We start from the raw sequence: 22,568 nt of genomic DNA on the forward strand, positions 1-22,568 counted from the left end.
CAACATGGTTAAACGCCATCTCTACTAAAAATATAAAAATTAGCTGGGTGTGGTGGTGCAGGACTGTAATCCCAGTTACTCGGGAGGCTGAGGCAGGAGAATCGCTTGAATAGGAGGTTGCAGTGAGCCGTGATCACACCACTGTACTCCAGCCTGGGTGACAGAGCGAGACTCCATCTCAAAAAGAAAAAAAAATAGAAAACTGAGAGTTGGAGGGTTCCTGAGGCTTCCCTGCTGCACCAATCAGCAAATTGGTTGCAAGCCCTGAGCACAGTGCCTGCAGAAGGGGGTCCCTTCCATGTCCCAGCAGTAATGGCTGCAGCACGGAGTGTTGTGGGGGCACTGAGACAGGAGGCCTTGTTCTAGCAGGGGAGGTTTGGGACTGGTCGCAGAGGAGGTGACACAAGCTGTCAGGTGGGCAGGAATTCGGGATTGGAGACAGAGGTTCTAGGCAGAGACTTAAAGGGTCCAGGATAAAGGGGAGGACTGACAGGAAGCCTGCAGTAGCAGATGCAGTGAGGGCGGGGGTGAGAACGGTGCCAGGTGACAGGCCAAGACTCTGCCACCATAGGACACAAAAGGGGCAATGTGGAGGGTGGGGAGGACGGTGTTTCTGGCAAAGGGAACACCTTGCCAAAGGCCGGGAGGGGTAAAGAGGGTGCTGGAATGTTGGAGGTAGGGGCAAACTGCTCCCCAGAGGTTCCTCACCCCCTGGCGTGCCCTCCCCTCCAGGGGTCTGCGGCGACTGGAAGAACCACTTCACGGTGGCCCAGAGCGAAGCCTTCGATCGTGTCTACCGCAAGCAGATGCGGGGGATGCCGACCTTCCCCTGGGATGAAGACCCGGAGGAGGACGCCAGCCCGGACCCTGAGCCCAGCCCCAATCCTGAGCCCAAGCCCAGCCTCGAGCCCAATACCAGCCTGGAGCCTGAACCTAGACCCAACTCCAGCCCCAGCCCCAACCCTGGCCAGGCCTCTGAGCCCCCGCACCCGCGACCCTGAGAATAAACACGTCGCTTCCGCCCAGGTTCCTTGATGCGCTGTGGCAGGGCGTGCAGCGGGGCGTGGAGAGTCCTCAGCACGCCAAGGCTTCCAGAGGCCAGGCTTCCCGACTCAGAGTCCTGCCCAGAGGCAAAGGTGCTGCAGGAACACAGCGCTGGGCATCTCACTTTCCCGGGGTGGGGCCTGACTCCCCAGTCTGAGGTAGAAGGGGACTGGGGGCCTGGACTCCCGGGTCTGAGGGAGGAGGGGCTGGGGGCCTAGACTTCTGGGTCTAAGGGTCTGGCCTCCGGAGTCTGAGGGAGGAGGGGCCGGGGGTCTGGACTCCTGGGTCTGAGGGAGGAGGGGCTGGGGTCTGGACCCCTGGGTTTGAGGAAGGAGGGGCTGGGAGGCTGCACTCCCGGGTCTGAGGGAGGAGGGTCTGGGGGCCTGGACCCCTCAGTCTGAGGGAGGAGGGGCTGGGGGCCTAGACTTCTGGGTCTGAGGGAGGAGAGGGCTGAGGGTCTGGCCTCTGGAGTCTGAGGGAGGAGGGGCTGGGGGCCTGGACTCCTGGGTCTGAGGGAGGAGGGGCCGGGGGCCTGGACTCCTGGGTGTGAGGGAGGAGGGGCCGGGGGCCTGGACTCCTGGGTGTGAGGGAGGCGGGGCTGGGGGCCTGGACTCCTGGGTGTGAGGGAGTAGCATCTGGGGGCCTGGAGTCTCAGGTCTGAGGGAGGAGGAGCTGGGCACCTGGACCCCTGGGTCTGAGGGAGGAGGGGGCTGGGTTATGGACTCCTGGATGCAGAGCCAGACTGTGGTAACGAACGTTTTTGGCATGAAGTGGTTTTATTCCAAGCAGACGTAAAGGGGAGCTCCGGCAGACCCGCCCTGTCAGCGCCCACAGAAAGTCCCGCCACCCACCCCGTTCGCCTGTGGCTGTGGCTGTACCACATTCCAGTCCCTCAGTATTCAGCTCCATGCCTCACTTTCCCCACAGCTCCTGAGCACAGTGTGCATGGCAGCGACTCCCCATCTTCCCCTCCACAGCTCCAGCTCAGGGCCTCAGCCGAACCCCTCATCAGGAAGGCCTGACCCTCGGGAGCTGTGTGTGTGTTCTTTAGGATCCGCAGCTGGGGGACGTTGCCAGCCCATTTTCTCAGCTGTGACACTGAGGTCCAGTGCAGGCAATGGGCTTGCCCAAGTCCATTTTCTTTTTTTTTTTTTTGAGACGGAGTCTCGCTCTGTCACCCAGGCTGGAGTGCAGTGGCCGGATCTCAGCTCACTGCAAGCTCTGCCTCCCGGGTTCAAGCAATTTTCTGGTCTCAGCCTCCTAAGTAGCCGGGATTACAGGCACCCACCACCACACCCAGCTATATTTTTGTATTTTGTAGAAAAGGGTTTCACAGGCCGGGCGCGGTGACTCAAGCCTGTAATCCCAGCACTTTGGGAGGCCGAGACGGGCGGATCACGAGGTCAGGAGATCGAGACCATCCTGGCTAACACTGTGAAACCCCGTCTCCACTAAAAAATACAAAAAACTAGCCGGGCGACGTGGCGGGCGCCTATAGTCCCAGCTACTCGGGAGGCTGAGGCAGGAGAATGTCGTGAACCGGAAGGCGGAGCTTGCAGTGAGCTGAGATCCGGCCACTGCACTCCAGCCCGGGCGACAGAGCGAGACTCCGTCTCAAAAAAAAGAAAAAAAAAAAAAAAAAAAAGAAATGGGTTTCACTATGTTGGCCAGGCTGGTCTCAAACTCCTGACCTCAGGTGATCCACCTGCCTCGGCTTCCCAAAGTGCTAGGATTACAGGAGTGAGCCACTTTGCTCAGCCTTTCTTTTTCCTTTTTTTTTTTTTGTTAAGAGATGGCCTCTCGCTGTGTTGCACAGGCTGGAGTGCAATGGCGTGATCTTGGCTCACTGCTGCCTCCACCTCCAGAGCTCAAGCGATCCTCCCACCTTAGCCTCCAGAGTAGCTGGGACCACAGGTGTGTGCCACCACACCCAACTAATTTGTTTTATTTATTGTGGAGATGGGGTCTCACTATGTTGCCCAGGCTGGTCTCCAACTCCTGGCCTCAAGCAACCCTCCCACCTTAGCCTCCCAAAGTGCAGGGATTACAGGCATGAGCCACCACTCCTGGCCCCAAGTTGCAGAACAAGTGAAAAACATCCCTCCTGCTTTACAGACGCTGAGGCCAGAAGCCTTGTCCAAGGCAGGGCATCGAGGCAGGGGGCTCTGAGCTGACAGTTGTCCGGCACTGCTCCTTGGGTGGGCCAGCAGATTTGGCTTGGTCTCCTGTTCAGGGTTGCCCCCCAAGTCCTGCCCGCGGGGCCCAGTCTGACGGCCTGACGCCTCTGGGCTCTTGAATTTTGAATGTAGCATCCCTAGCAAACCGCCTTCGGGCTGGGGACAGATAGCGGAGGCGGTGGGCAGGGGACAGGGGCAGGGCACCACCCCAGGGAGGTCGGGAGTCCACCTCCCCGCGGGGGCCTCCTCCAGCGCCCCGCTGCCTCATCAGAGCCTTGGCTGGGGTGTCCTTGGAACCCCAGGACTTCTTGAGCTGTGGAAGGAAAGAGAAGGAGGTGAGAGGAGGCTGAGGTGGGGCCCTGGGGGAGAGCCAGAGAAGGCAGGAAGTGAGGCAAGAGAGAAGCAGTGAAAGTGATAGACGGCCAGGCATGGTGGCTCACACCTGTAATCCCAGCACTTTGGGAGGCCAAGGTGGGAGGATCACTTGAGGTCAGGAGTTCAAGACCAGCTGGCCAACATGGTGAAACCTCGTCTCTACTAAAAATACAAAAATTAACCTGACGTGGTGGTGGGCGCCTGTAATCCCAGCTACTCGGGAGGCTGAGACAGGAGAATCGCTTGAACCCAGAAGGCAGAGACTGCAGCGAGCTGAGATAGTGCCACTGTACTCCAGCCTGGGCGACAGGACAAGACTCAATCTCAAAAAAAAAACAAAAAAGAAAAAGAAAAAGGTGATAAAGGATTTGAGGGAGATGGAAGGAGATGATGGAGGAGGGAAGGGAGGGAAGAGAGGAGAGAGGGAGGAGAGAGATGGAGGCTAGACCTGGTTCACGCCTGTAATCCCAGCACTTTGGGAGGCCGAGGTGGAAGGATTGCCTGAGCTCAGGAGTTCCAGACAAGACCAACCTAGGCAACACAGTGAGACCTCAACTCTCCAAAAAATACAAAAATTAGGCCAGGTGTGGTGGCTCATGCCTGTAATCCCAGCACTTTGGGAGGCTGAGGTGGGCGGATCACCTGAGGTCAGGAGTTCCAGACCAGCCTGACCAACATGGAGAAACCCCACCTCTACTAAAAATACAAAGTTAGCCAGGTGTGGTGGTGCATGCCTGTAATCCCAACTACTCAGGATGCTGAGACAGGAGAATCCTTGAACCCAGGAGGCGGAGGTTGTGGTGAGCTGAGATCACACCATTGCACTCCAGCCTGGGCAACAAGAGTGAAACTGTCTCAACACACACACACACACACCACACACACACACACACAGATTAGCCAGGCGTGGTGGCATGGGTCTGTAATCCTAGCTACTTGGAAGGCTGAGGTGGGAGGATCACTTGAGCCAACGAGGTTGAGGCTGCAGTGAGCTGAGATCACGCCACTGTACTCCAGCCTGGGAGACAGAGCGAGACCCTGTCTCAAGAAAAAAAAAAAAAAAAAAGGTAAAAGAAGAGGAAGGGGTAGGCCAGGCGCGGTGGCTCAAGCCTGTAATCCCAGCACTTTGGGAGGCCGAGGCGGGCGGATCACGAGGTCAGGAGATGGAGACCATCCTGGCTAACATGGTGAAACCTCGTCTCTACTAAAAAATACAAAAAACTAGACGGGCGCGTTGGCCGGCGCCTGTAGTCCCAGCTACTTGGGAGGCTGAGGCAGGAGAATGGCGTGAACCCGGGAAGCGGAGCTTGCAGTGAGCTGAGATCCGGCCACTGCACTCCAGCCTGGGTGACAGAGCGAGACTCCGTCTCAAAAAAAAAAAAAAAGAAGAGGAAGGGGTAAGAGAGAAGGTGAGGGAGGAGAAAGAAGGAGAGGAGGGAGGAGGGGAGCCAGGAAGGAGAGAGAGTAGACAGAGGGGGTGAAAGGGGAAGGACGACATGAGCAAGAAGAAGCAGGAAGGCAGCAGGAGGAGGGACAGAAAGGAGAGGGATGCAGAGGAGGAGGCAGGCAAGGAGGACGGTGTGGGGAGCCCGAGAGGGAAGGGGGGAAGTGAGAGGGCAAGCCTGGGACCCCCTAACCTACAGAGGGGCAAGGAACTGGGTCCCCACCTCTGCAGCTGGGGTGGAACCAGAAGCGCTGGCATCTGCCAGCTGGGAGCAAATATTTGCCAAGGGAAGGGATGCTGGGTGAGGGTTTTCAGGACCAGGTGAAGGTGAGGACCTTGCCCCTGCCCATCCCCTGTCTCCTCCCCAGTGGTGCTCAGGACCAGGTGAAGGTGAGGACCTTGCCCCTGCCCATCCCCTGTCTCCTCCCCAGTGGTGCTCAGGACCAGGTGAAGGTGAGGACCTTGCCCCTGCCCATGCCCTGTCTCCTCCCCAGTGGTGCTCAGGACCAGGTGAAGGTGAGGACCTTGCCCCTGCCCATCCCCCGTCTCCTCTCCAGTTAGGAGCCTTCCTTGCCTGGGATGGAGGGAGATGATTCCTGATTCCCAGGACATTGCAGAGCAAGACCCTGTCTCAAATATATATATCTCCCAGCCTTCCTGGCCTGGGATGAGGATATCACAAAATAAGTAAATTCCACTTCAGGAATTTATTTATGACAGTCTGGCTCTGTCGCCCAGGCTAGAGTGCAGTGGAACGATCTCAGCTCACTGCAACCACCACCTCCCTGGCTCAAACAGTTCTCCTGCCTAAGCCTCCCAAAAGCTGGGACTACAGGTGTGCACCACACCCAGCTAAATTTTTTGTATTTTTAGTAGAGACAGGGTTTCACCATGCTGGCCAGGCTGGTCTCGAACTCCCTGTTTCAGGAATGTATTGTTGTTATCATTACTACTCTACTTTTATTTAACCATGTGGATTCCTCCCTCAACCAAACTCAGAATGAGTGCCCTTGCTCCGCCGGTTCCTAGATGGGGATGCTGAGGTTCAGAGAAGTCAGGTCCTCGGCTTCCCCCCACCTAGTGTGTCATGCCAGGATGTGCACCCAGGGCTCTCCTGTCTCTGCCCCATGCCACCCAGCGCCCACCTGCCCCGCATACAGCAAGTCAACAAACGATGCTATTAGGAATTTAGCGGCGCAGGCCCTCAGGAAACGCTTACTGCTCTATGGCTGGGAGCAGGGTCCCTGGAGCCTGGCTTGCACCACCCTGGGCAAACGCCTTCCCCTTCCTGGGCTCCATGCTCTTCTGGTACCAGCCACAAAATCTCACCTCGTTGTCCCCATCACTGGAGCCAGACAGCTCGGACAGGCGGCTTAGGTCCCACAGGGAGCGGCTGGGCCGGGTCGCGGGGCTGCTGGGGGTCCGGGCGCGCTGCACGCTCCTTAGGATGTCGCTGAGTGCCGGCCCTGGGGCGGCAGGGGAGACGCGGCAGGCGGCCAGGCGGTGGGCCAGCGGGCCGTCAGGCGGCGGAGGCGACGCAGGGGCCACGGAGCGACGGCGGGACACACGGTGCGGGCTGCGGCCCCGCTGCAGGCCCCCCATGACCGAGGGATCCTGAGGGGGAGCAGGTGGGAGCGGACAGGAGGTCGCGTACAGCGTCCGGAACTCAAGGCTGAAGGCGTCGACAATTTCACCGGTCAGCAGGGTCACCAGGCCTCGGTGCAGGCGTGCATCACTCCACGTGAAGCTGGGGGTTGGGGAGCAGGGGGATCAGGGTCTCCAATCCTGAGGGCCCAGCCCCGCCCCCATCCCCAGCCAAGTCCCAGGGGAGGCGGTAGGACCTCAGGCGAGTCCTGACCTCTCCAGCCTCAGCTTCCCCGTCTGTAGAATGGGGACAACTGAAGTATGTACCCGGGAGGGATGGAGTGAAGACAGCCCAAATTAAGACACTTATCTAATCAGGGCCAGGCACAGTGACTCACGCTTTGGGAGGCTGAGGCAGGAGGGTTGCTTGAGCCCGGGAGTTTGAGACCAGCCTGGGCAACATGGTGAGACTGTCTCTACAAAAAGTCAAAAAACTAGCCAGCTATGGTGGTGCACACCTGTACTCCCAGCCACTTGGGAGGCTGAGGTGGGAGGATCCCTTGAGCCTGGAAATCTTTTTTTTTTTTTTTTGAGATGGAGTTTTTCTCTTTTTGCCCAGGCTGGAGTGCAATGGCATGATCTCGGCTCACTACAACCTCTGCCTCCCGGGTTCAAGCAGTTCTCCTGCCTCAGCTTCCTGAGTAATTGGGGACTACAGGCGCCTGCCACCATGCCCGGCTAATTTTTTGTATTTTTAGTAGAGATGGGGTTTCACCATGTTGGTCAGGCTGGTCTCAAAGCCCTGACCTCAGGTGATCCACCCGCCTCGGCCTCCCAAAGTGCTGGGATTACAGGCATGAGCGACTGCGCCCTGCTGAGCCTGGGAAATTGAGGCTGCAGTGAGCTGTGATAATACCACTGCATTCCAGCCTGGGCAGCAGAGCAAGACCCTTCCCCCCACCCCCTCCAAAATAAAAAAAGGACACTGTGGCTCACGCCTGTAATCCCAGCACTTTGGGAGGCTGAGGCAGGCAGATCATGAGATCAGGAGTTTGAGACCAGCCTGACCAACATGGTGAAACCCCATCTCTACTAAAAATACAGAAATTAGCTGGGTATGGTGGCGCATGCTGTAATTCCAGCTACTCAGGAGGCTGAGGCAGGAGAATTGCTTGAACCCAGGAGGTGGAGGTTGCAGTGAGCCGAGATCACACCACTGCACTCCAATCTGGGCGACAGAGCGAGACTCTGACTCAAAACGAAACAAAACAAAACAAAAAACTTATCTGGAATCAGACTGGAGTTTAAACCCAGGCTCTACCTGGTCCCCACTTAGGAACACCTGAATGCCTCAGTTTTCCCCTTTGGAAAGAGATGGAATTCACTTCTGGACACTAAGAGGGATTGTTTTAAGACCCAGCTGCTTCCTAGAATGACTGCCATCTAGTCAGCCCTGGCTGTGCACCAAGCTCTCCATGTTGCTGCTCCCTGCAGTGTTCATCTGCAATATGGAGCCAAAACCTAGGAAGGCCGGGTGCGGTGGCTATGCCTGTAATCCCAGCACTTTGGGAGGCTGAGGCGGGAGGACTGCTTGAGGCTAGGAGTTTGAGACCAACCTGGGCAATGTAGCAAGATTCCATCTCTACAAAAAATTTTACGAAATTAGCCGGGCATGGTGGTGCACGCCTGTAGTCCCAGCTACTCTGGAGGCACAGGGAGGAGAATCACTTGAGCCTGGGAAGTCAGGGCTGCAGTGAGCCAAGATCGCACCACTGCACTCTAGCCTAGGCAACAGGGCAAGATCCTTTTTTTTTTTTTTTTTTTTTTTGAGATGGAGTCTTGCTCTGTTGCCTAGGCTCAAGTGCAGTGGCACAATCTTGGCTCCCTGCAAGCTCCACCTCCCAGGTTCAAGCAATTCTCCCTGCCTCAGCCTCCCGAGTAGCTGGGATTACTGGTGCCCACCACCACGCCCAGCTAATTTTTGTATTTTTAGTAGAGATGGGGTTTCACCATGTTGGCCATGCTGGTCTTGAACTCCTGACCTCAGGTGATCCACCCGCCTTGGCCTCCCAAAGTGCTGGGATTACAGTTGTGAGTCACTGTGCCCAGACAACTTTTATTTATTTATTTATTTTTATTTTTTTTTGAGACGGAGTCTCGCTCTGTCGCCCAGGCTGGAGTGCAGTGGCCGGATCTCAGCTCACTGCAAGCTCCGCCTCCGGGTTTACGCCATTCTCTCGCCTCAGCCTCCGAGTAGCTGGGACTACAGGCGCCCGCCATCTCGCCGGCTAATTTTTTGTATTTTTAGTAGAGACGGGGTTTCACCGTGTTAGCCAGGATGGTCTCGATCTCCTGACCTCGTGATTCGCCCGTCTCGGCCTCCCAAAGTGCTGGGATTACAGGCTTGAGCCACCGCGCCCGGCCTACTTTTAAAAAAATTAAATTAAAAAATAAATAAAACATAGGAAGATTCAAATGACTGAACACGGGTCAAGCCCCCTGCACGTGGCCACTGCTGAGAGCCTGTGAGCTGTGGGAGCCAGTGCCCTAACACTTCCTGTCATCATAGTAGTTATTGAAAGCACCAAGGGCCAGGTGTGGCGTGGTGGCTCACGCCTGTAATCCCAGCACTTTGGGAGGTCGAGGTGGGCAGATCACTTGAGCTCAAGAGTTCGCAACCAGTCTGGCCTACATGGTGAAACCCTGTCTCTACTAAAAATACAAAAATTAGCCAGATGTGGTTGCACGTGCCTGTAGTCCCAACCGCTTAGGAGGCTGAGTTACAAGAATCACTTGAACCTGGGAAGCAGAAGCTGCAGTGAGCTGAGATCACGCCACTGCACTCCAGCCTGGGTGACAGAGTAAGACTCTGTCTCAAAAAAATAAAATAAAATAAAAGCAAGCCAGCACTGAGCATGAATCCTGGCACACAGTAAATGCTCAGTTAATACACCCTCTTTTTTCCCAGCCTTTTTGGAATTCAATGAACCTGGCTCTCATCCTGGCTCGGGGACCCCAGATACATCACGTTCCCTTCCCCAGCCTCGGTTTGCCCATCTGGAAAATGGGGTCACCATGGGAGGTATGAGGATGAAGTCAAGCCCTTGGTGGATACGGCACAGAGAATATGGACAAGCTTGCGGCCAGCGTTCTCTGGGTTCAGGGCATCTTCACCTTGGCAGAGGTGGCAGAGCCCTCTTGTGCCCTGGCAGGTTGGCAGGACAGGCTACCCCTTGGATTGTGACACCCCCTCCTCTCATCTATGACCTCATCCCCAGAGTAGCCAGTGAGAACGCTGAGGGATCTGTGAGATCACTCATTCCATTCACAGACTCTTGTCAGACGGCAGCCACCGGCTCACCTCCATCCCCAGGACTTAGAGGGACACAGGGCGTTGGGAACAGAGGACAGTCCAGGCGCTGACCCTGGGAGGCCAGAACCAGGGCCAAAGTCCCGTGGGCAGGAGGAGTCCTTGGAGGTCCTTCATTCAGCCGTTCCGGGAGGTCTGGGAAGCCCACGGCCTGGCTGGGGCAGCGTCAACGCCGCCAGGCCGCCATGGTCCTGTGCTGGCTGCTGCTTCTGGTGATGGCTCTGCCCCCAGGCACGACGAGCGTCAAGGACTGCATCTTCTGTGAGCTCACCGACTCCACGCAGTGTCCCGGCACCTCCATGCGCTGTGGCGATGACGAGGACTGCTTCACAGGCCGGGGGGTCGCCCCAGGCACCGGTCCGGTCATCAACAAAGGCTGCCTGCGAGCCACCAGCTGCGGCCGGGAGGAACCCGTCAGCTACAGGGGCGTCACCTACAGCCTCACCACCACCTGCTGCACCGGCCGCCTGTGTAACAGAGCTCTGGGCTCCTCCAGCAGCCAGAGCGTGGGGGCCACCACCAGCCTGGCACTGGCGCTGGGTATGCTGCTCCCTCCACGTTTGGTGTGACCAACAGGGAGGACGAGGCCTGGGACTGTTCTCCCAGATCTGCCACTCCTCACGTCCCCGTCTCCTTCTCCCACTAAATGGCCAGAGAGGCCCTGGACAACCTCTTGCGGCCCTGGCTTCATCTCTTCTAAGGCTGTCCACCAGGAGCCCGGTGCTCAGGGAAGCACCCCCAGGCCTGAGTGAGCGGCAGGGGAGCACGGCCTGCGGGTTTGATTGTACTCCTCTATTCCACCGGTTCTAAGATGCAGAGCTTCTCACGTTTCAATCCTTGCTTCTCTCCATTGGTGGCACCTTAGAGTCCATGAAATATGGTACAAAATATATATCTCTCTCTCTCATAATAAATGACAGCTGATATTCATGGAGCATTCTTTGTTTTTCCTTTTCCTTTGTTTTTTTTTTTTTTCCTTTTTGTAGCGATAAGATCCAGCTATGTTGTCCAGGGGGTTCTCAGATTCCTGGGCTCAAGTGATCCTCCCACCTCAGCCTCCCAAAGTGCTGAGATTACAGGTGTGAGCCACGGCACCCGGCCAAGACTGTCTTATGTTACATGCCACTGAATCCTCACGCAAAGCTGGGAAGGTAAACACTCTTTCAAACATTTCAGACATTTCAAACATTCTGGTCTCAACTCTAGTGGGTTCTCAAAGTGTGGTCCCTGGACCAGAAACAGCAGCAGTATCAAGTTGGAACTTACTAAAAATGCAGATTCTCAGGCCCTGTTCCAGGCACGATGAATGGGAGTGGGGTCCAAAAGCTGTGTATTGTTTTCTCTTTTTCTTTCTTTTTTTTTTTTCTTTGTGAAACAGGGTTTTGCTGTGCTGCCCAGGCTGGAGTGCAGTGGTGCAATCTTGGCTCATTGCAGCCTCTACCTCCTAGGCTCAAGTGATCCTCCCACCTCAGCCTCCTGAGTAGCTGGGACTACAAGCATTCTCCATCATGCTTGACTAATTTTTATTTTTTTAAATTTTTGTAGAGATGGGGTCCCGCTATGTTGCCCAGGCTGGTCTTGAAGTCCTGGGCTCAAGTGATTCTCCTGCCTCAGCCTCCCAAAATGCTGGGACTACAGACGTCAACCACCATGCCCAATCTTTTTCCGTTTGCTTTTTCTTTTCCTTTTTTTTTTCTTTTGTTGAGACAGCGTCTTGCTTGGTCACCCAGGCTGGAGTGCAATCGTCCAATGGTGCAATCTCGGCTCACTGCAACCTCCACCTGGGATTACAGGTGTGACCCACCGCGCCCTGCCATTTTTCTTTTTCCTCTTCCTTTTCCTGAATTATCTGCTACAAAAGCTGTGGGTTTTTTTGTTTTGTTTTTGTTTTTGTTTTTGTGAGAGGGAGTCTTGCTCTGTCGCCTAGGCTGGAGTGCAGTGGCATGATCTCGGCTCGCTACAACTTCTGCCTCCTGGGTTCAAGCGATTCTCCTGCCTCAGCCTCCTGAGTAGCTGGGATTATAGGCACCTGCCATCATCCCGGCTAATTTTTGTATTTTTGTAGAAACGGGGTTTCATCATGTTGGCCAGGCTGGTCTTGAACTCCTGACCTCAGGTCATCTGCCTGCCTCGGCCTCCCAAAGTGCTGGGATTACAGGCGTGAGCCACCATGCCCAGCCCAAATCTGTGTTTTAACAAACGCTCCCAGGGATTCTGGTGCACGCACAGGGTTGAAAGCCACTGTTCCTGCCCAGTGTTCTCAGCTAGGCACCTGTGCTCCCCAGTGGGCATCTTTGCTGTCTGGAGAGGTTTTCGGTTCTCTAATTGGCAGGGAAAGCTGGGGGTATGGGGCGTGTGATGCTACTGACCTCTGCTGGGTCAAGGCTGAAGATGTCAAGCAGCCTCCCACAGTGCACCCAACTGCCCCCGCCACAAAGACTCAGCCAGCCCAAGTGTGGGTGCTACCCCTGTTGAGGGACCTGCTTCTAGAGGCTCTAACCCTATCAGCACGTGACATAGAGGGGGAAACTGAGGCACAGAGAGGTGAAGTAAGTTGCCTGAAGTCACACAATGGGGAACTGAATCCAGGCCGTCTGGTCCCAGAGGCCACACGCCTCTCCTCCCCGACTGTGCTGTGACCCTGTGAGGTAGGTGCTGTTATTATTTGCAGTTTCTTTTTTTCCTTTTTTTTTTTTTTTTTTTTTTTGCTTTTTTGAGACGGAGTCTTGCTCTGTCTCCCAGGCTGGAGTGCGACAGCGCAATCTCGGCTCACTGCAACCTCTGTCTCCTAGGTTCAAGTAATTCTCCTGCCTCAACCTCCCAAGTAGCTGGGAAGACAGGGTTTCACCATGTTGGCCAGACTGGTCTTGAACTCCTGACCTCAGCTGATCTGCCTGCCTCGGCCTCTCAAAGTGCTGAGATTACAGGCTTGAGCCACCACTCCCGGGCATTTTCTTAGATGCTCAGATAGGTGGAGTTATTTACCCAAGGCAGAGCTTAGACCCCAATCCAGGTGCCAATCCACCCCTAAACTGTTTGCCCAGTTTTCCAGATGAGAAAACACCAGGTCAAAGAGAAGCAGACTTACCCAAGACCGCTAAACAGACCAGCACCGGGTCCGGCCGCCGCACGTATCTCCTCCCCAGGGAAAAGTCCCCAGGGAAGGCCATTACACAGATGAGAAAAGAGAGGACTGGGCAGGGGATGCCAGCTATTCTCTGAGCACACTGAGGGAAAGTGGGGTATAGGATGCCGGGAGGTGGGGGGCGGGGCGAGGACTACACCTGTAGGATCCTGAGATGACCCTCTCGCCGTCCAGCAGCACGAACTTCTCCCGCACAGTGCCGCTCACCTGCCGTCGCCAGCGGCTCTGGAAGCTGCAGCCCCGCACGACGCGGACATCCATGTTCTGTTGGTGTGGGGAGTGGACGGCACACCCTTGCTGAGGCCCACTGCATGGATTCAGGCTCCCTCCAGGCTGGTTTTAACTGGAGGGACCCATGACTCCATAGAAGTATCTGTCCAAGGCCAGGCCTGGTGGTTCACGCTTGTAATCCCAGCACTTTGGGATGCCAAGGCAGGTGAATCACCTGAGGTCACGAGTTCAAGACCAGCCTGGCCAATATGGTGAAACCCCATCTCTACTAAAAATACAAAAATTAGCCAGGCATGGTGATACATGCCTGTAATCCCAGCTACTGGGGAGTCTGAGGCAGGAGAATCATTTGAACCCAGGAGGCAGATGTTGCAGTGAGCCGAGATCGTGCCACTGTACTCCAGCCTGGGCGACAGAGCAAGACTCCATCTCAAAAAAAAAAAAAAGGAAGTATCTGTCTCGGCTTCCTCAGAGCCACTGATATCACCCCTCAGGCGTTTCCTGGGGATACCCAAACTCAGTGACTCAAGATTGCTTGGGAACGCCCACCCCACTTTCCCAGTGCCATGGGCATCAGATTCCAGGGGACCGTCCCTGCTAGCATCCATCTCAATGACCCAGGGCTCCGTGGAAGGGTCTGCCCCCACCGCCCCCATGCCAGGGGAATGGAGACTCACAGGTCCCCCTGGCCCGGCCCCTACCTCCGTGGCCCAGGGGTTCACCCCCAGCTGCTGGGCCAGCTCCAGGAAGGCAGGCAGCTGCTGGCGGTCCAGGAGCAGGTAGACAGGTACCCAGCGGCGCATGGCAGCATCCACCAAGTCCAAAAGCAGGTCTGGGTCAGTGAAGACATCCATGACCACGGCCACCAGCTGGGGGTGGGGAGAGGGGAGGTGGATGTGTGAACGGAAGCTGGTTCGGGGAACATTCAGAGGGTGTGGGAAGCCTGACATCCGGAATCTGGGAGTGAAGTGCTCTGGAGGCTGGGAGTTTAACATTCAGTGGGGGCTAAAGGGGAGACTCCCAGACATACACTGCTGCTCAAATCGCACCGATGTGTGAATGAGCAAAACGTTGCCCCTCCGTGAGATCCCCAGCCCCTTCTTGAGATTTCTGGCTCCTAAATGCTGGAAAATTATTATCACAAATCATATGTTTGCTTGTTTTTTTTTGTTTGTTTGTTTGGTTTGTTTGTTTTTGTTTTTGTGTTTGAGACGGAGTCTCGCTCTGTCGCCCAGGCTGCAGTGCAGGGGCGCGATCTCAGCTCACTGCAAATTCCACCTCCCGGGTTCAAGCAATTCTCCTGCCTCAGCCTCCCAAGTAGCTGGGACTACAGGTATGCGCCACCACGCCCAGCTGATTTTTTGTATTTTTAGTAGAGATGTACTTTCACCGTGTCAGCCAGGATGGTCTCGATCTCCTAACCTCGTGATCCACCTGCCTCAGCTTCCCAAAGTGCTAGGAGTACAGGTGTGAGCCACCACGCCCAGCTTTTTTTGTTTCTTTTTTTAAAGACGAAGTCTTGCTCTGTTGCCCAGGCTGGAATGCAGTGGCACAATATCAGCTCACTGCAACTTCAGCCTCCAGGGCTCAAGCTATTCTCCTGCCTCAGCCTCCAGAGTAGCTGGGATTACAGGCGCCCACCACCACGCCTGGCTAATTTTTATATTTTTACCAAGTTGGCCAGGCTGGTCTGGAACCCCTGATATCAGGTGATCCCCCAGCCTTGGCCTCCCACAGTGCTGGGATTACAGGCCATGAGCCACGGTGCCTGGCCTACAAATCACATGTTTGTAACACAGAACATCGTCCCCTGAGCTGTGACACTGCGGTGTCCAAATGTCCACGGCAGTTTGGCGCTAAGATCAGTGGTGGATGTCCCATAGGGCACTGTGGGCCACTACATTTCTGGGTCCTGGGGAATTTTCTCGGTGCTGGGTGCAGGAGGGCTGACCTGCTAGGCCACCGTGGCGAACCTGGGGGACACGGAGGTGCTGAAGGCCTGGATCTTGCAGGCAGCATAAAGTAATGGAAACCCTGACTCAGCAACCAGACAGTCTGGGTTCAAATCCCCACTCGGCCACTTGCAGGGAAGAGATTTAACTGCCCCGTGCCTCCGTGGTCACAATAGTCCCCCTAGCGGCACAGGGTTCCGGCTCGATGATCCACATTAGTCCCTGGGAAGCCCTTCACATGGGAGCTGGCGGACGCTAAGACTGTGAAGTACATAGTGAGCTTTCCAAGGGCTACAGTGGGGACATCTGGGTCCTCCTTGGGGGGAGAGTGGAGACCTCTGGCTTGGTGATGAGGGGATAAGGGAATGACTGAGACTGGGGGTGTCATAATTAGTCTCAAGGGGCATCCATACCTAAGGGCACCCAGGTCTTGAGGGAGCATAGGGACGCCCATTTCTTTTTTCTTTTTGGCATGGTATCTCGCTCTGTCACCCAGGCTGGAGTGCAGTAGCTCGATCTTGGCTCTCTGCAACCTCCGCCTCCTGGGTTCAAGCAATTCTCCTGCCTCAGTCTCCCTAGTAGCTGGGACTACAGGCACCCACCACCACACCCGGCTAATTTTTGTATTTTTAGTAGAGATGGGGTGTCACTATGTTGGCCAGGCTGGTCTCGAACTCCTGACCTCATGATCCGTCTGCCTCGGCCTCCCAAAGTGCTGAGATGACAGTCGTGAGCCACTGCACTCGGCTGGGCCCCCCTTTCTGAGAGGAAGGATGAGGTCTGGGGGTGTAGGCACCTGAGTCCTGGGGCTGGAAGGTGTGGACTCCTGGGTCCCAGGGGTGTAGGTCCTTTAGGGTAGGGCTGTGGGCTTGCAAGTCCCAGGAGGACAAGGGAGAGAGTGCCTGGGTCCCCGTCCCAGTCTGGGGAATGGGCACCAGGCCCCTGCGACACCCACCTTGTGGGCAGCCTGGATCTCCAGCCGCACTAGCTCCTTGAGGGGCGGCTGGCCCTCTCCAGGGGGCTGGGTGTACAGCTGCGCCCGGGTGATGCCCTTCCACGCTGAGTCCACTGGCCAGCCCAGCCGCAGGATGGGTGCTGGCTGCTCCGACTGCCCAGGCCAGTAGCTCAGGCTGCCCGCATCCCCATCGGTGGTGGGGGCTCCGTCTGCCATCCTGCCAGGCTCTGGCTTGGCCACTGTCCAGTCTTCAGCTGCCGCTGCCAAGCCCTGGACCTCATCTGCACTGAGGAAGGGCCGCAGCTCCTCGCGCTGCACACAGGCCTGAAACGCCTCCGCACCCTTGCTCAACAGAGCCTCCAGTGCCAGCCGCTGGCCCTCGGAATACAGGAAGCCGGGGCTGGCCCCGGGCACACTGGGACCAGAGTCCACTCCTTCCAGCGCCGCCAGCTGGGAGGCCGCCATCGGGGTCACTCGGGTGGGAGGACTGACTGTGAGAGGCTGGGTCCCTGGGTGTCTGGCTGTCTTTGGGGACTGTGACCATCTGGGGGTTCTCCTGATAGGGAGACCCTATGTGGCCATCCGAGGCCTCCAGGGGGGCCCTGCAGATGTCCTAATGGCTCCCTGCAGTGGCCCCTGCCTCACTGTCCTGACAATCACACTGCCCAAATAAGCGACTACCCAATGTGTCAGGCCACTTAGATCCGCCACCTGCCTGTGCCCAGGTGGCACCATGCCTGGCTGGCCTTCCGTGACCTTCCTGCCAGCCGTCTCTGCTGGTCACCTCCTGACACCATGCCCAACTGTGTGGCCCATCAGCTAGCCATCCCTGCTCAGCCACACGACAGCCTCCAACCCGCCGGTCACACAGTGCCCAGTCGGACCCTTCAGTTGTCCTGAATTTGGTCAGGCTGACCACTTGATCATTTCCAGGCGACAGGCTGTCTGCCTGTCTCCAATCATCCAGAGGTCCTTCAATAAAGGCACGGCAGGCTGCCTGCCTGCCCCAGGCCAAGAGCACAATGAACTGACCCTCTCCTTTCACTGTCTGGCAAATGCCAGTGGCTTCCGACTGAGTTGCAGGATCTGGCTGCCTGGTGGAGCATCTGTCTCTGGCTGAATCCAACGGCCCCGAGTTTCTCCTACTCACCAGCTCTCACCTGCAGACCAGCCAGGATGTCTCTCCACTGGACCTGCTTGCTCAGCCTTAGAGAAATGCTGAAGGCTTGGCATAGCCTTCCCTACCCTGTCAATGGGGGACCCTGCTCCCTGGACCCTCACACTCCCTCCAGCTGCCACAGTGGAGGGTGACACGCACTACGGGGGTCTCCATTACTATGGGATGGGTCTATGACCTTGGCAGCCCATCTAGGTGTGAGTGCCACCTAACCAATGACCCTCCTGAGGCTGGCTGCCCCTGCCTGGGGCCTGGCCCTGAGACCTGTTTCAGACCGTTCTCGGATCTGTGGTGATCCCTAACCAAGCTGCCCCCAGCCTGGTTTCTGCCTAAATCCTATCTCCTGCCAGGTGCCCGGATGCTTCTTCCCAGACAGGGGCCACTCTGTAACTCGCCCTGTCTCCCTCCCAAGCCCCAGTTGCCCCCTTGAGGGTCCTGACCCAACCTCGGGGATCCCAGCAACCCAGACGGCTGCTTCCTCCAGACCACAGCAAGGAGCTGCAAAGAGAAGGAAGGAGTCAAACCAGGCCAGCCTCCCCGCCCCACCCCCACCCATCCCCCTCTCGCCGAGGCCCATCCACACCGGCTAGTGCCGGGCTCCATGGCCTCCCTTCTGGCACTTGCCTTTTCCGAGGACACGGGCTGTGGCTCTCCGGCTTCTACTTCTGCGGTGCTTCCCGGCCTCTGCCCTGTCATCAGGCCTCCAGCTGGAATCCGGGGAGCCCTACCCCTTATGTAAACACAGGACGGCCCCCACAGGCCCCTGGGGGAGGTCCGGCTCACACACTTTCTTTACCTGTGCTCACTCGGGGTAAACGCCCCTCCAGACGCAGGCTTCCTGGTCGCGGCGTGGGGAGTCGAGATCACCTCACCTGTTTCTAGGCAGCCTCTCCCTTCCCGCAATCCTGCCTGCCTGCACTTCCCGGTCCACACCCCGCCCGCCATCCCAGCGCCAGGGAGGGGCACAGGATCCTTTAAGAGGGGCGGGCGTGGCTGACCCAAGGAAGCAGGTGTGGGAACACCTGCTGTTGGGAAGGAGGCAGGGCTCAGACCCTAGGGGGCAGGGAGCTTCCGGGGCAGTGGGGGCAGGAGGAAGGCTGGTCTTCGCTGGCATGGCGTCCCTGTCCCCAAACCAAATGCATTCTCACCTGCAGGCGCCAATCCCCCAACCCATCCCCCAATAACACACACACAGGACTGTCAGCATTCAAAATCTTTTTAATAAGAGAGTGGGATCCAAGGTTAGTTTTTGTAGCCTCGGCTGGCCCGTCGGCCTCTGGCACGCTCGAACTTCCGGCCCTTGGAGCGGACGTAGGGTCTGTGGGGAGAGAAGTGAATGAGAAGGGGGCCCTCTTAGAGGAAGCCATCATGGAGTGGCACAGGAATCCCACACGCCTGTCACATTCAGCCCCAGGAGAGTCAGTGGCTGCTAGAAAAGCCTGGCAGAGTGGGAAGCCAAGGAGCCAGGAGGGGCTACGGAAGCACCTGTCCCACCACCTGCAGGGCCCCAGCCTGGGCAGCAGAGGCCGGCGAACCGCATGCTCCCCAGGAGATGCCTGCTCAGGCCCTGGAAAACACAGCTCCAAGCAAAGTGTTGAAGGGAAAAGCAGGCAAGATGAGGCAGCTGAGAGTTGCAGAAGGCCTGGGGCTGGCTGATACGAGAGACAGGAGAAGCAGCCCAAGTGTGGCCAGGCCTGGCTCTGCAGGCTGAGTCTGGGTAGAGGGCAGAGCTGGGGGCCTGATACTCACTTGGTGTGGCTGTGCGGGGTTCCTGGGGCCTTGCCGAAATGCCGGTACACCTCTCGGCCCTTGCGAGGACCTAGGGAAGGGGAAGGAGAACCAGCTGAGACAGGGATCTGGCGCCCAGCTCTTGGCCTCCCAGACCCAGGAGTGTGAAGGCTGCCAGTAGCCACACAGCTCACTCCAACCCTGTCGACTACGCGTCACTCACCGGAGAGCAGGACAGTGCCACAGCCCTTGGGGGAGTCCAGGGCCAGCTGGTCGAAAGTGAGGATCTTGCCTCCTGCCCTGAGGATGCGGCTGCGGGCCCGGCTGGTTACGCGCAGTGCACATACCTGGTGGAGAGAACAAGGCTGGCGGGTCAGACCCATGTGGTCACCTAGCGGCTGCAGGGACTCACCCTCCACTGCCTTTGCGCAGCAGAGCTCTGGTAACCAACACCATCATTTATTACCTGGAGCACCCCGGGCTGAGAGCAGCTGTTCTCAACACTTTATCTCTAGGAACTTTTAACACCGCATCCCTAGTGTTACGCTAGAAGTAATAACAAGGAAGCTGGGCCAAAAGAAGACCCGTTCAGTGGTGACAAACGAGTCTAGACTTGAGCCCAGGCTGTCTGGCTCTAGGGGCCAGCACTAACAGTTTACAACTTGCCCCAGAAGAACCCTGCCCAGGGGACCCCACCATTAACGACGCCAGACGACCCACTCCAACCCTCAAAGCCACTCGGACAGGCAGGATGCTTGCCTCAGCAGAAGGGGCAAGACTGAGGAAGCAAGGGTCTGATGGGTGTGCCCGCCCCCTCCACTCACCTTTAGTTTGGGCACCTCCTGAACCCGCACGTCGTCCGTTATGGTCCCCACAACCACGGCCGTTTTGTTTTCCCGGCCAGGAAGCTTCATCTTCCGGATCTCGGGGTGGGGAGGATGCACATCGTAAGTCCTTTTGGTGTTTACATCCAGCCCCGCCCCAGGCATCCCCAGACCAGGGCAGCCGTGCCCTCTAACGGGACCCCCCACTCACACCACACCCCTTAAACCCCACAGACCTCCCTCAGGTCCCGCTGGGGAAAGCTCTACATAAAAACGATGCAAACGGCTCAACAGGGCCTCCCTCAGCAGGGCCTTTGACATAAAACTCAGTTATGACTTGGGGCCTCGGGGGCATCTCCTGAAGCCACCAGGACACCTCCACCTCACAATGAGGAGAGGAGGCCCAGGAGCCTCGCCCACTGCCCATGAACACTCAGTTCCGACCAACAGTCCAAGCTCTCCACTCGTGGCTGGCTGAGACAAACCCATGATGCCCCAGTTGCTCCCAAAGCTCCAAGTCCCCCCTCCTTTCCAGACAGACAAGACCCAGTGGCTCCCAGGTCCACCATGCTCTCTGGACCAGCCACTCACCATCCGGGAAAGGGACAGAGGTGGCCGGTTGGTGCGACTCATAAACAACCTCTTCAGCACAACCTGGTTGAATGTGGAATTGGTTCTTCTGGCCAGAAACCTATACAACTGGAGGGACGGGAAGAGAGTGAGAAGCTGGGACAGCCAGCTCCCCCGCAGCCTTCCAGTGAAGGGGCAAACACATGACGATTTGGACTAGAAGAATCTTTATCCCTTTCCCCCAACCCACCAACCTAGAGGGAGAAAGCTGGCCTAGGTCCTTCCTGGCCAAGGACCTAGAAAATCCCAGCTCCACTCCCAAGCCAAGCTGTACACAGCCTAGAGGCTGAAAACACAAATGCAGGAGGCCCTGGGACAGAACCAGAGACGCAAGCCTGCCCTGCAGGCCCCAGGGAGGAGCCTGGTGCCAGCACTAGAATGGAGGATCTGCAAGTCACAGACCTGGGGTGACCCTCCCCAAAGACCTCTCAGGGCCCAGCCTCACCTTGACCAACAGCCTCAGGTAGATATCCTGGCTCTTGGGCTCCTTGCGCCGAACCTTTCGGTCCTTGTTGTGGCGAATGTCAACTCCCTGCGGGGGTGAAGAGGCAACCATGGACCCAATTACCCCCAACCATGGCCAATTATTACTTATTTCTGAAACTGAGAGCTGGGTCCCAAGTCCAGCTCTGAACACATCAGCTCAAATCCCAGGCCCACCACAAGGAGACCTCTGGGCTGCCACCGACCCCTCTGTAAAAAGGGGCTACTTACAAAGCCTTCAGCCCATGGCACACAGAACCCAGAAACAGAAACAGCGTAACACAGCAGTCATGTTAATTTATATAAAAAGGTTAATTCTTTACAACTTGTATTTTGCAACAATGTTAAGTTCTCAAAACTGGCTCCCATACCTGGAGGATAACCAAAAATATCAAACCAATGGCAGTAATGATGGAAACGAATCCTTATTCAGAACCGAGCATTACTACTAGAACCACCTCTCCTACAATCAGTCAATCCAACAACCCTTACCAAGTACTGTCTTTTTAAAAAGTTGTTTTTGAAGTGGAAACAGGGTCTCACTATACTAGCCAGGCTGGTCTTGATCTCGTGGGCAAGGAATCCTCCAGCCTCGGCCTCCCAAAGAGCTAGGATAACAGGCGTGAGCCACCTCCCCAGGCTCTTACCTCCCTGCTGCCTTTCTGAGTAACAGAAGTTTTTTCAGACTTTGTTCGCAATCATTAAGAACTATTTAAGTTTTAACAGTTCCACTTATTCAGCACTGTGTGCAAGACCCCGTGGTGAGAATTTCCTGTGAATTATTTATTCCCAAATTCGCAAACTTGTCAGATGGGATTATTGTGTACTAAACGAACAGCCACACTGTGGCAAAGGCTCAAAAACCATCACAAGGTGGGAAGGGGCCTGAGACCTGAGACTCAGAGGCCTCCCTGGTCCCCAAAGCGATCCTCCCACCCGACTTTTCATACTAGAAAGTGACAAGTCCGGATAGAGGCAACAAAGCCAAGTAACTAAGAGTGGCTGCGGGGCCAGCCAGCCACTTGGGTCAGAATCCTGGCTCCGCCACTTCCTAGCTTTGTAAACCCAGTCATATCTGCCTCTGAGTACCTCAACTTGGTCATCTACTCAATGGGGGCGGTAGGCTATGACTCTGACCCATTCCTGCTCTCCCCGTCCCCAAAGTACGCCCCCAGTATCGGGAGTTGCCCCCTCCGGGCAGCCGCAGACCCCCTGCCGCCCTCCAGCGTGCCCCTAGGCCGCGACCACAGCGGATGGCAGCGGATTGCCCAGCCCCGAACGCCTCAAAGCGCGCTCACCATGATGGCGCCTCCTGCTCTGCCAGGTCCGAAAAGAGAGAACAGTGCCGGGGTGGGCGGGGAAAGCCCCCAGATAGTGGCGCCGCCGTGACGTCACATGACTGCGACGCGGCGCTCTACCACGATCCGGACTTCTCTGTGGTGAGTTGGA

At 56.7% G+C, this 22,568-nt stretch overlaps 4 protein-coding genes across 4 annotated transcripts in view; 2 read left to right on the forward strand and 2 right to left on the reverse strand.

The window, feature by feature from the left end:
* SULT2B1 (sulfotransferase family 2B member 1) overlaps positions 1 to 1,025 on the forward strand; it is a 49,887-nt gene extending 48,862 nt beyond the window's left edge. The window contains exon 7 of the mRNA XM_033223901.1: positions 733 to 1,025. Within this exon, the coding sequence (XP_033079792.1) occupies positions 733 to 1,001 (269 nt within the window). The 3' untranslated portion in view covers positions 1,002 to 1,025. The remainder of the gene's footprint in view (positions 1 to 732) is intronic.
* Positions 1,026 to 2,973: 1,948 nt separating this feature from the next.
* On the reverse strand, positions 2,974 to 17,951 carry FAM83E (family with sequence similarity 83 member E). The gene is made up of 5 exons (XM_033223900.1): positions 16,278 to 17,951; positions 14,072 to 14,239; positions 13,279 to 13,403; positions 6,370 to 6,787; positions 2,974 to 3,534 (listed from the first exon to the last, which is right to left on the reverse strand). Exons 1-5 carry the CDS (start codon positions 16,740 to 16,742, stop codon positions 3,274 to 3,276), a joined length of 1,437 nt encoding a protein of 478 aa, XP_033079791.1. The 5' UTR covers positions 16,743 to 17,951; the 3' UTR covers positions 2,974 to 3,273.
* Positions 9,491 to 11,043, forward strand: SPACA4 (sperm acrosome associated 4). Its single transcript, XM_033223906.1, has 2 exons — positions 9,491 to 10,874; positions 10,981 to 11,043. Exon 1 carries the CDS (start codon positions 10,180 to 10,182, stop codon positions 10,561 to 10,563), a length of 384 nt encoding a protein of 127 aa, XP_033079797.1. The 5' UTR covers positions 9,491 to 10,179; the 3' UTR covers positions 10,564 to 10,874; positions 10,981 to 11,043.
* Positions 17,952 to 18,652: 701 nt separating the features above from the next.
* On the reverse strand, positions 18,653 to 22,557 carry RPL18 (ribosomal protein L18). Its single transcript, XM_033223905.1, has 7 exons — positions 22,418 to 22,557; positions 21,082 to 21,168; positions 20,598 to 20,705; positions 20,007 to 20,105; positions 19,406 to 19,529; positions 19,204 to 19,273; positions 18,653 to 18,772 (listed from the first exon to the last, which is right to left on the reverse strand). The coding sequence occupies exons 1-7, from the start codon at positions 22,418 to 22,420 to the stop codon at positions 18,697 to 18,699; spliced, it is 567 nt and encodes a 188-aa protein (XP_033079796.1). The 5' UTR covers positions 22,421 to 22,557; the 3' UTR covers positions 18,653 to 18,696.
* Positions 22,558 to 22,568: the final 11 nt, after the last annotated feature.

Source organism: Trachypithecus francoisi, unplaced genomic scaffold (assembly GCF_009764315.1).
Source record: "Trachypithecus francoisi isolate TF-2019V2 unplaced genomic scaffold, Tfra_2.0 Lachesis_group12, whole genome shotgun sequence".
Lineage (NCBI taxonomy): Eukaryota > Metazoa > Chordata > Mammalia > Primates > Cercopithecidae > Trachypithecus > Trachypithecus francoisi.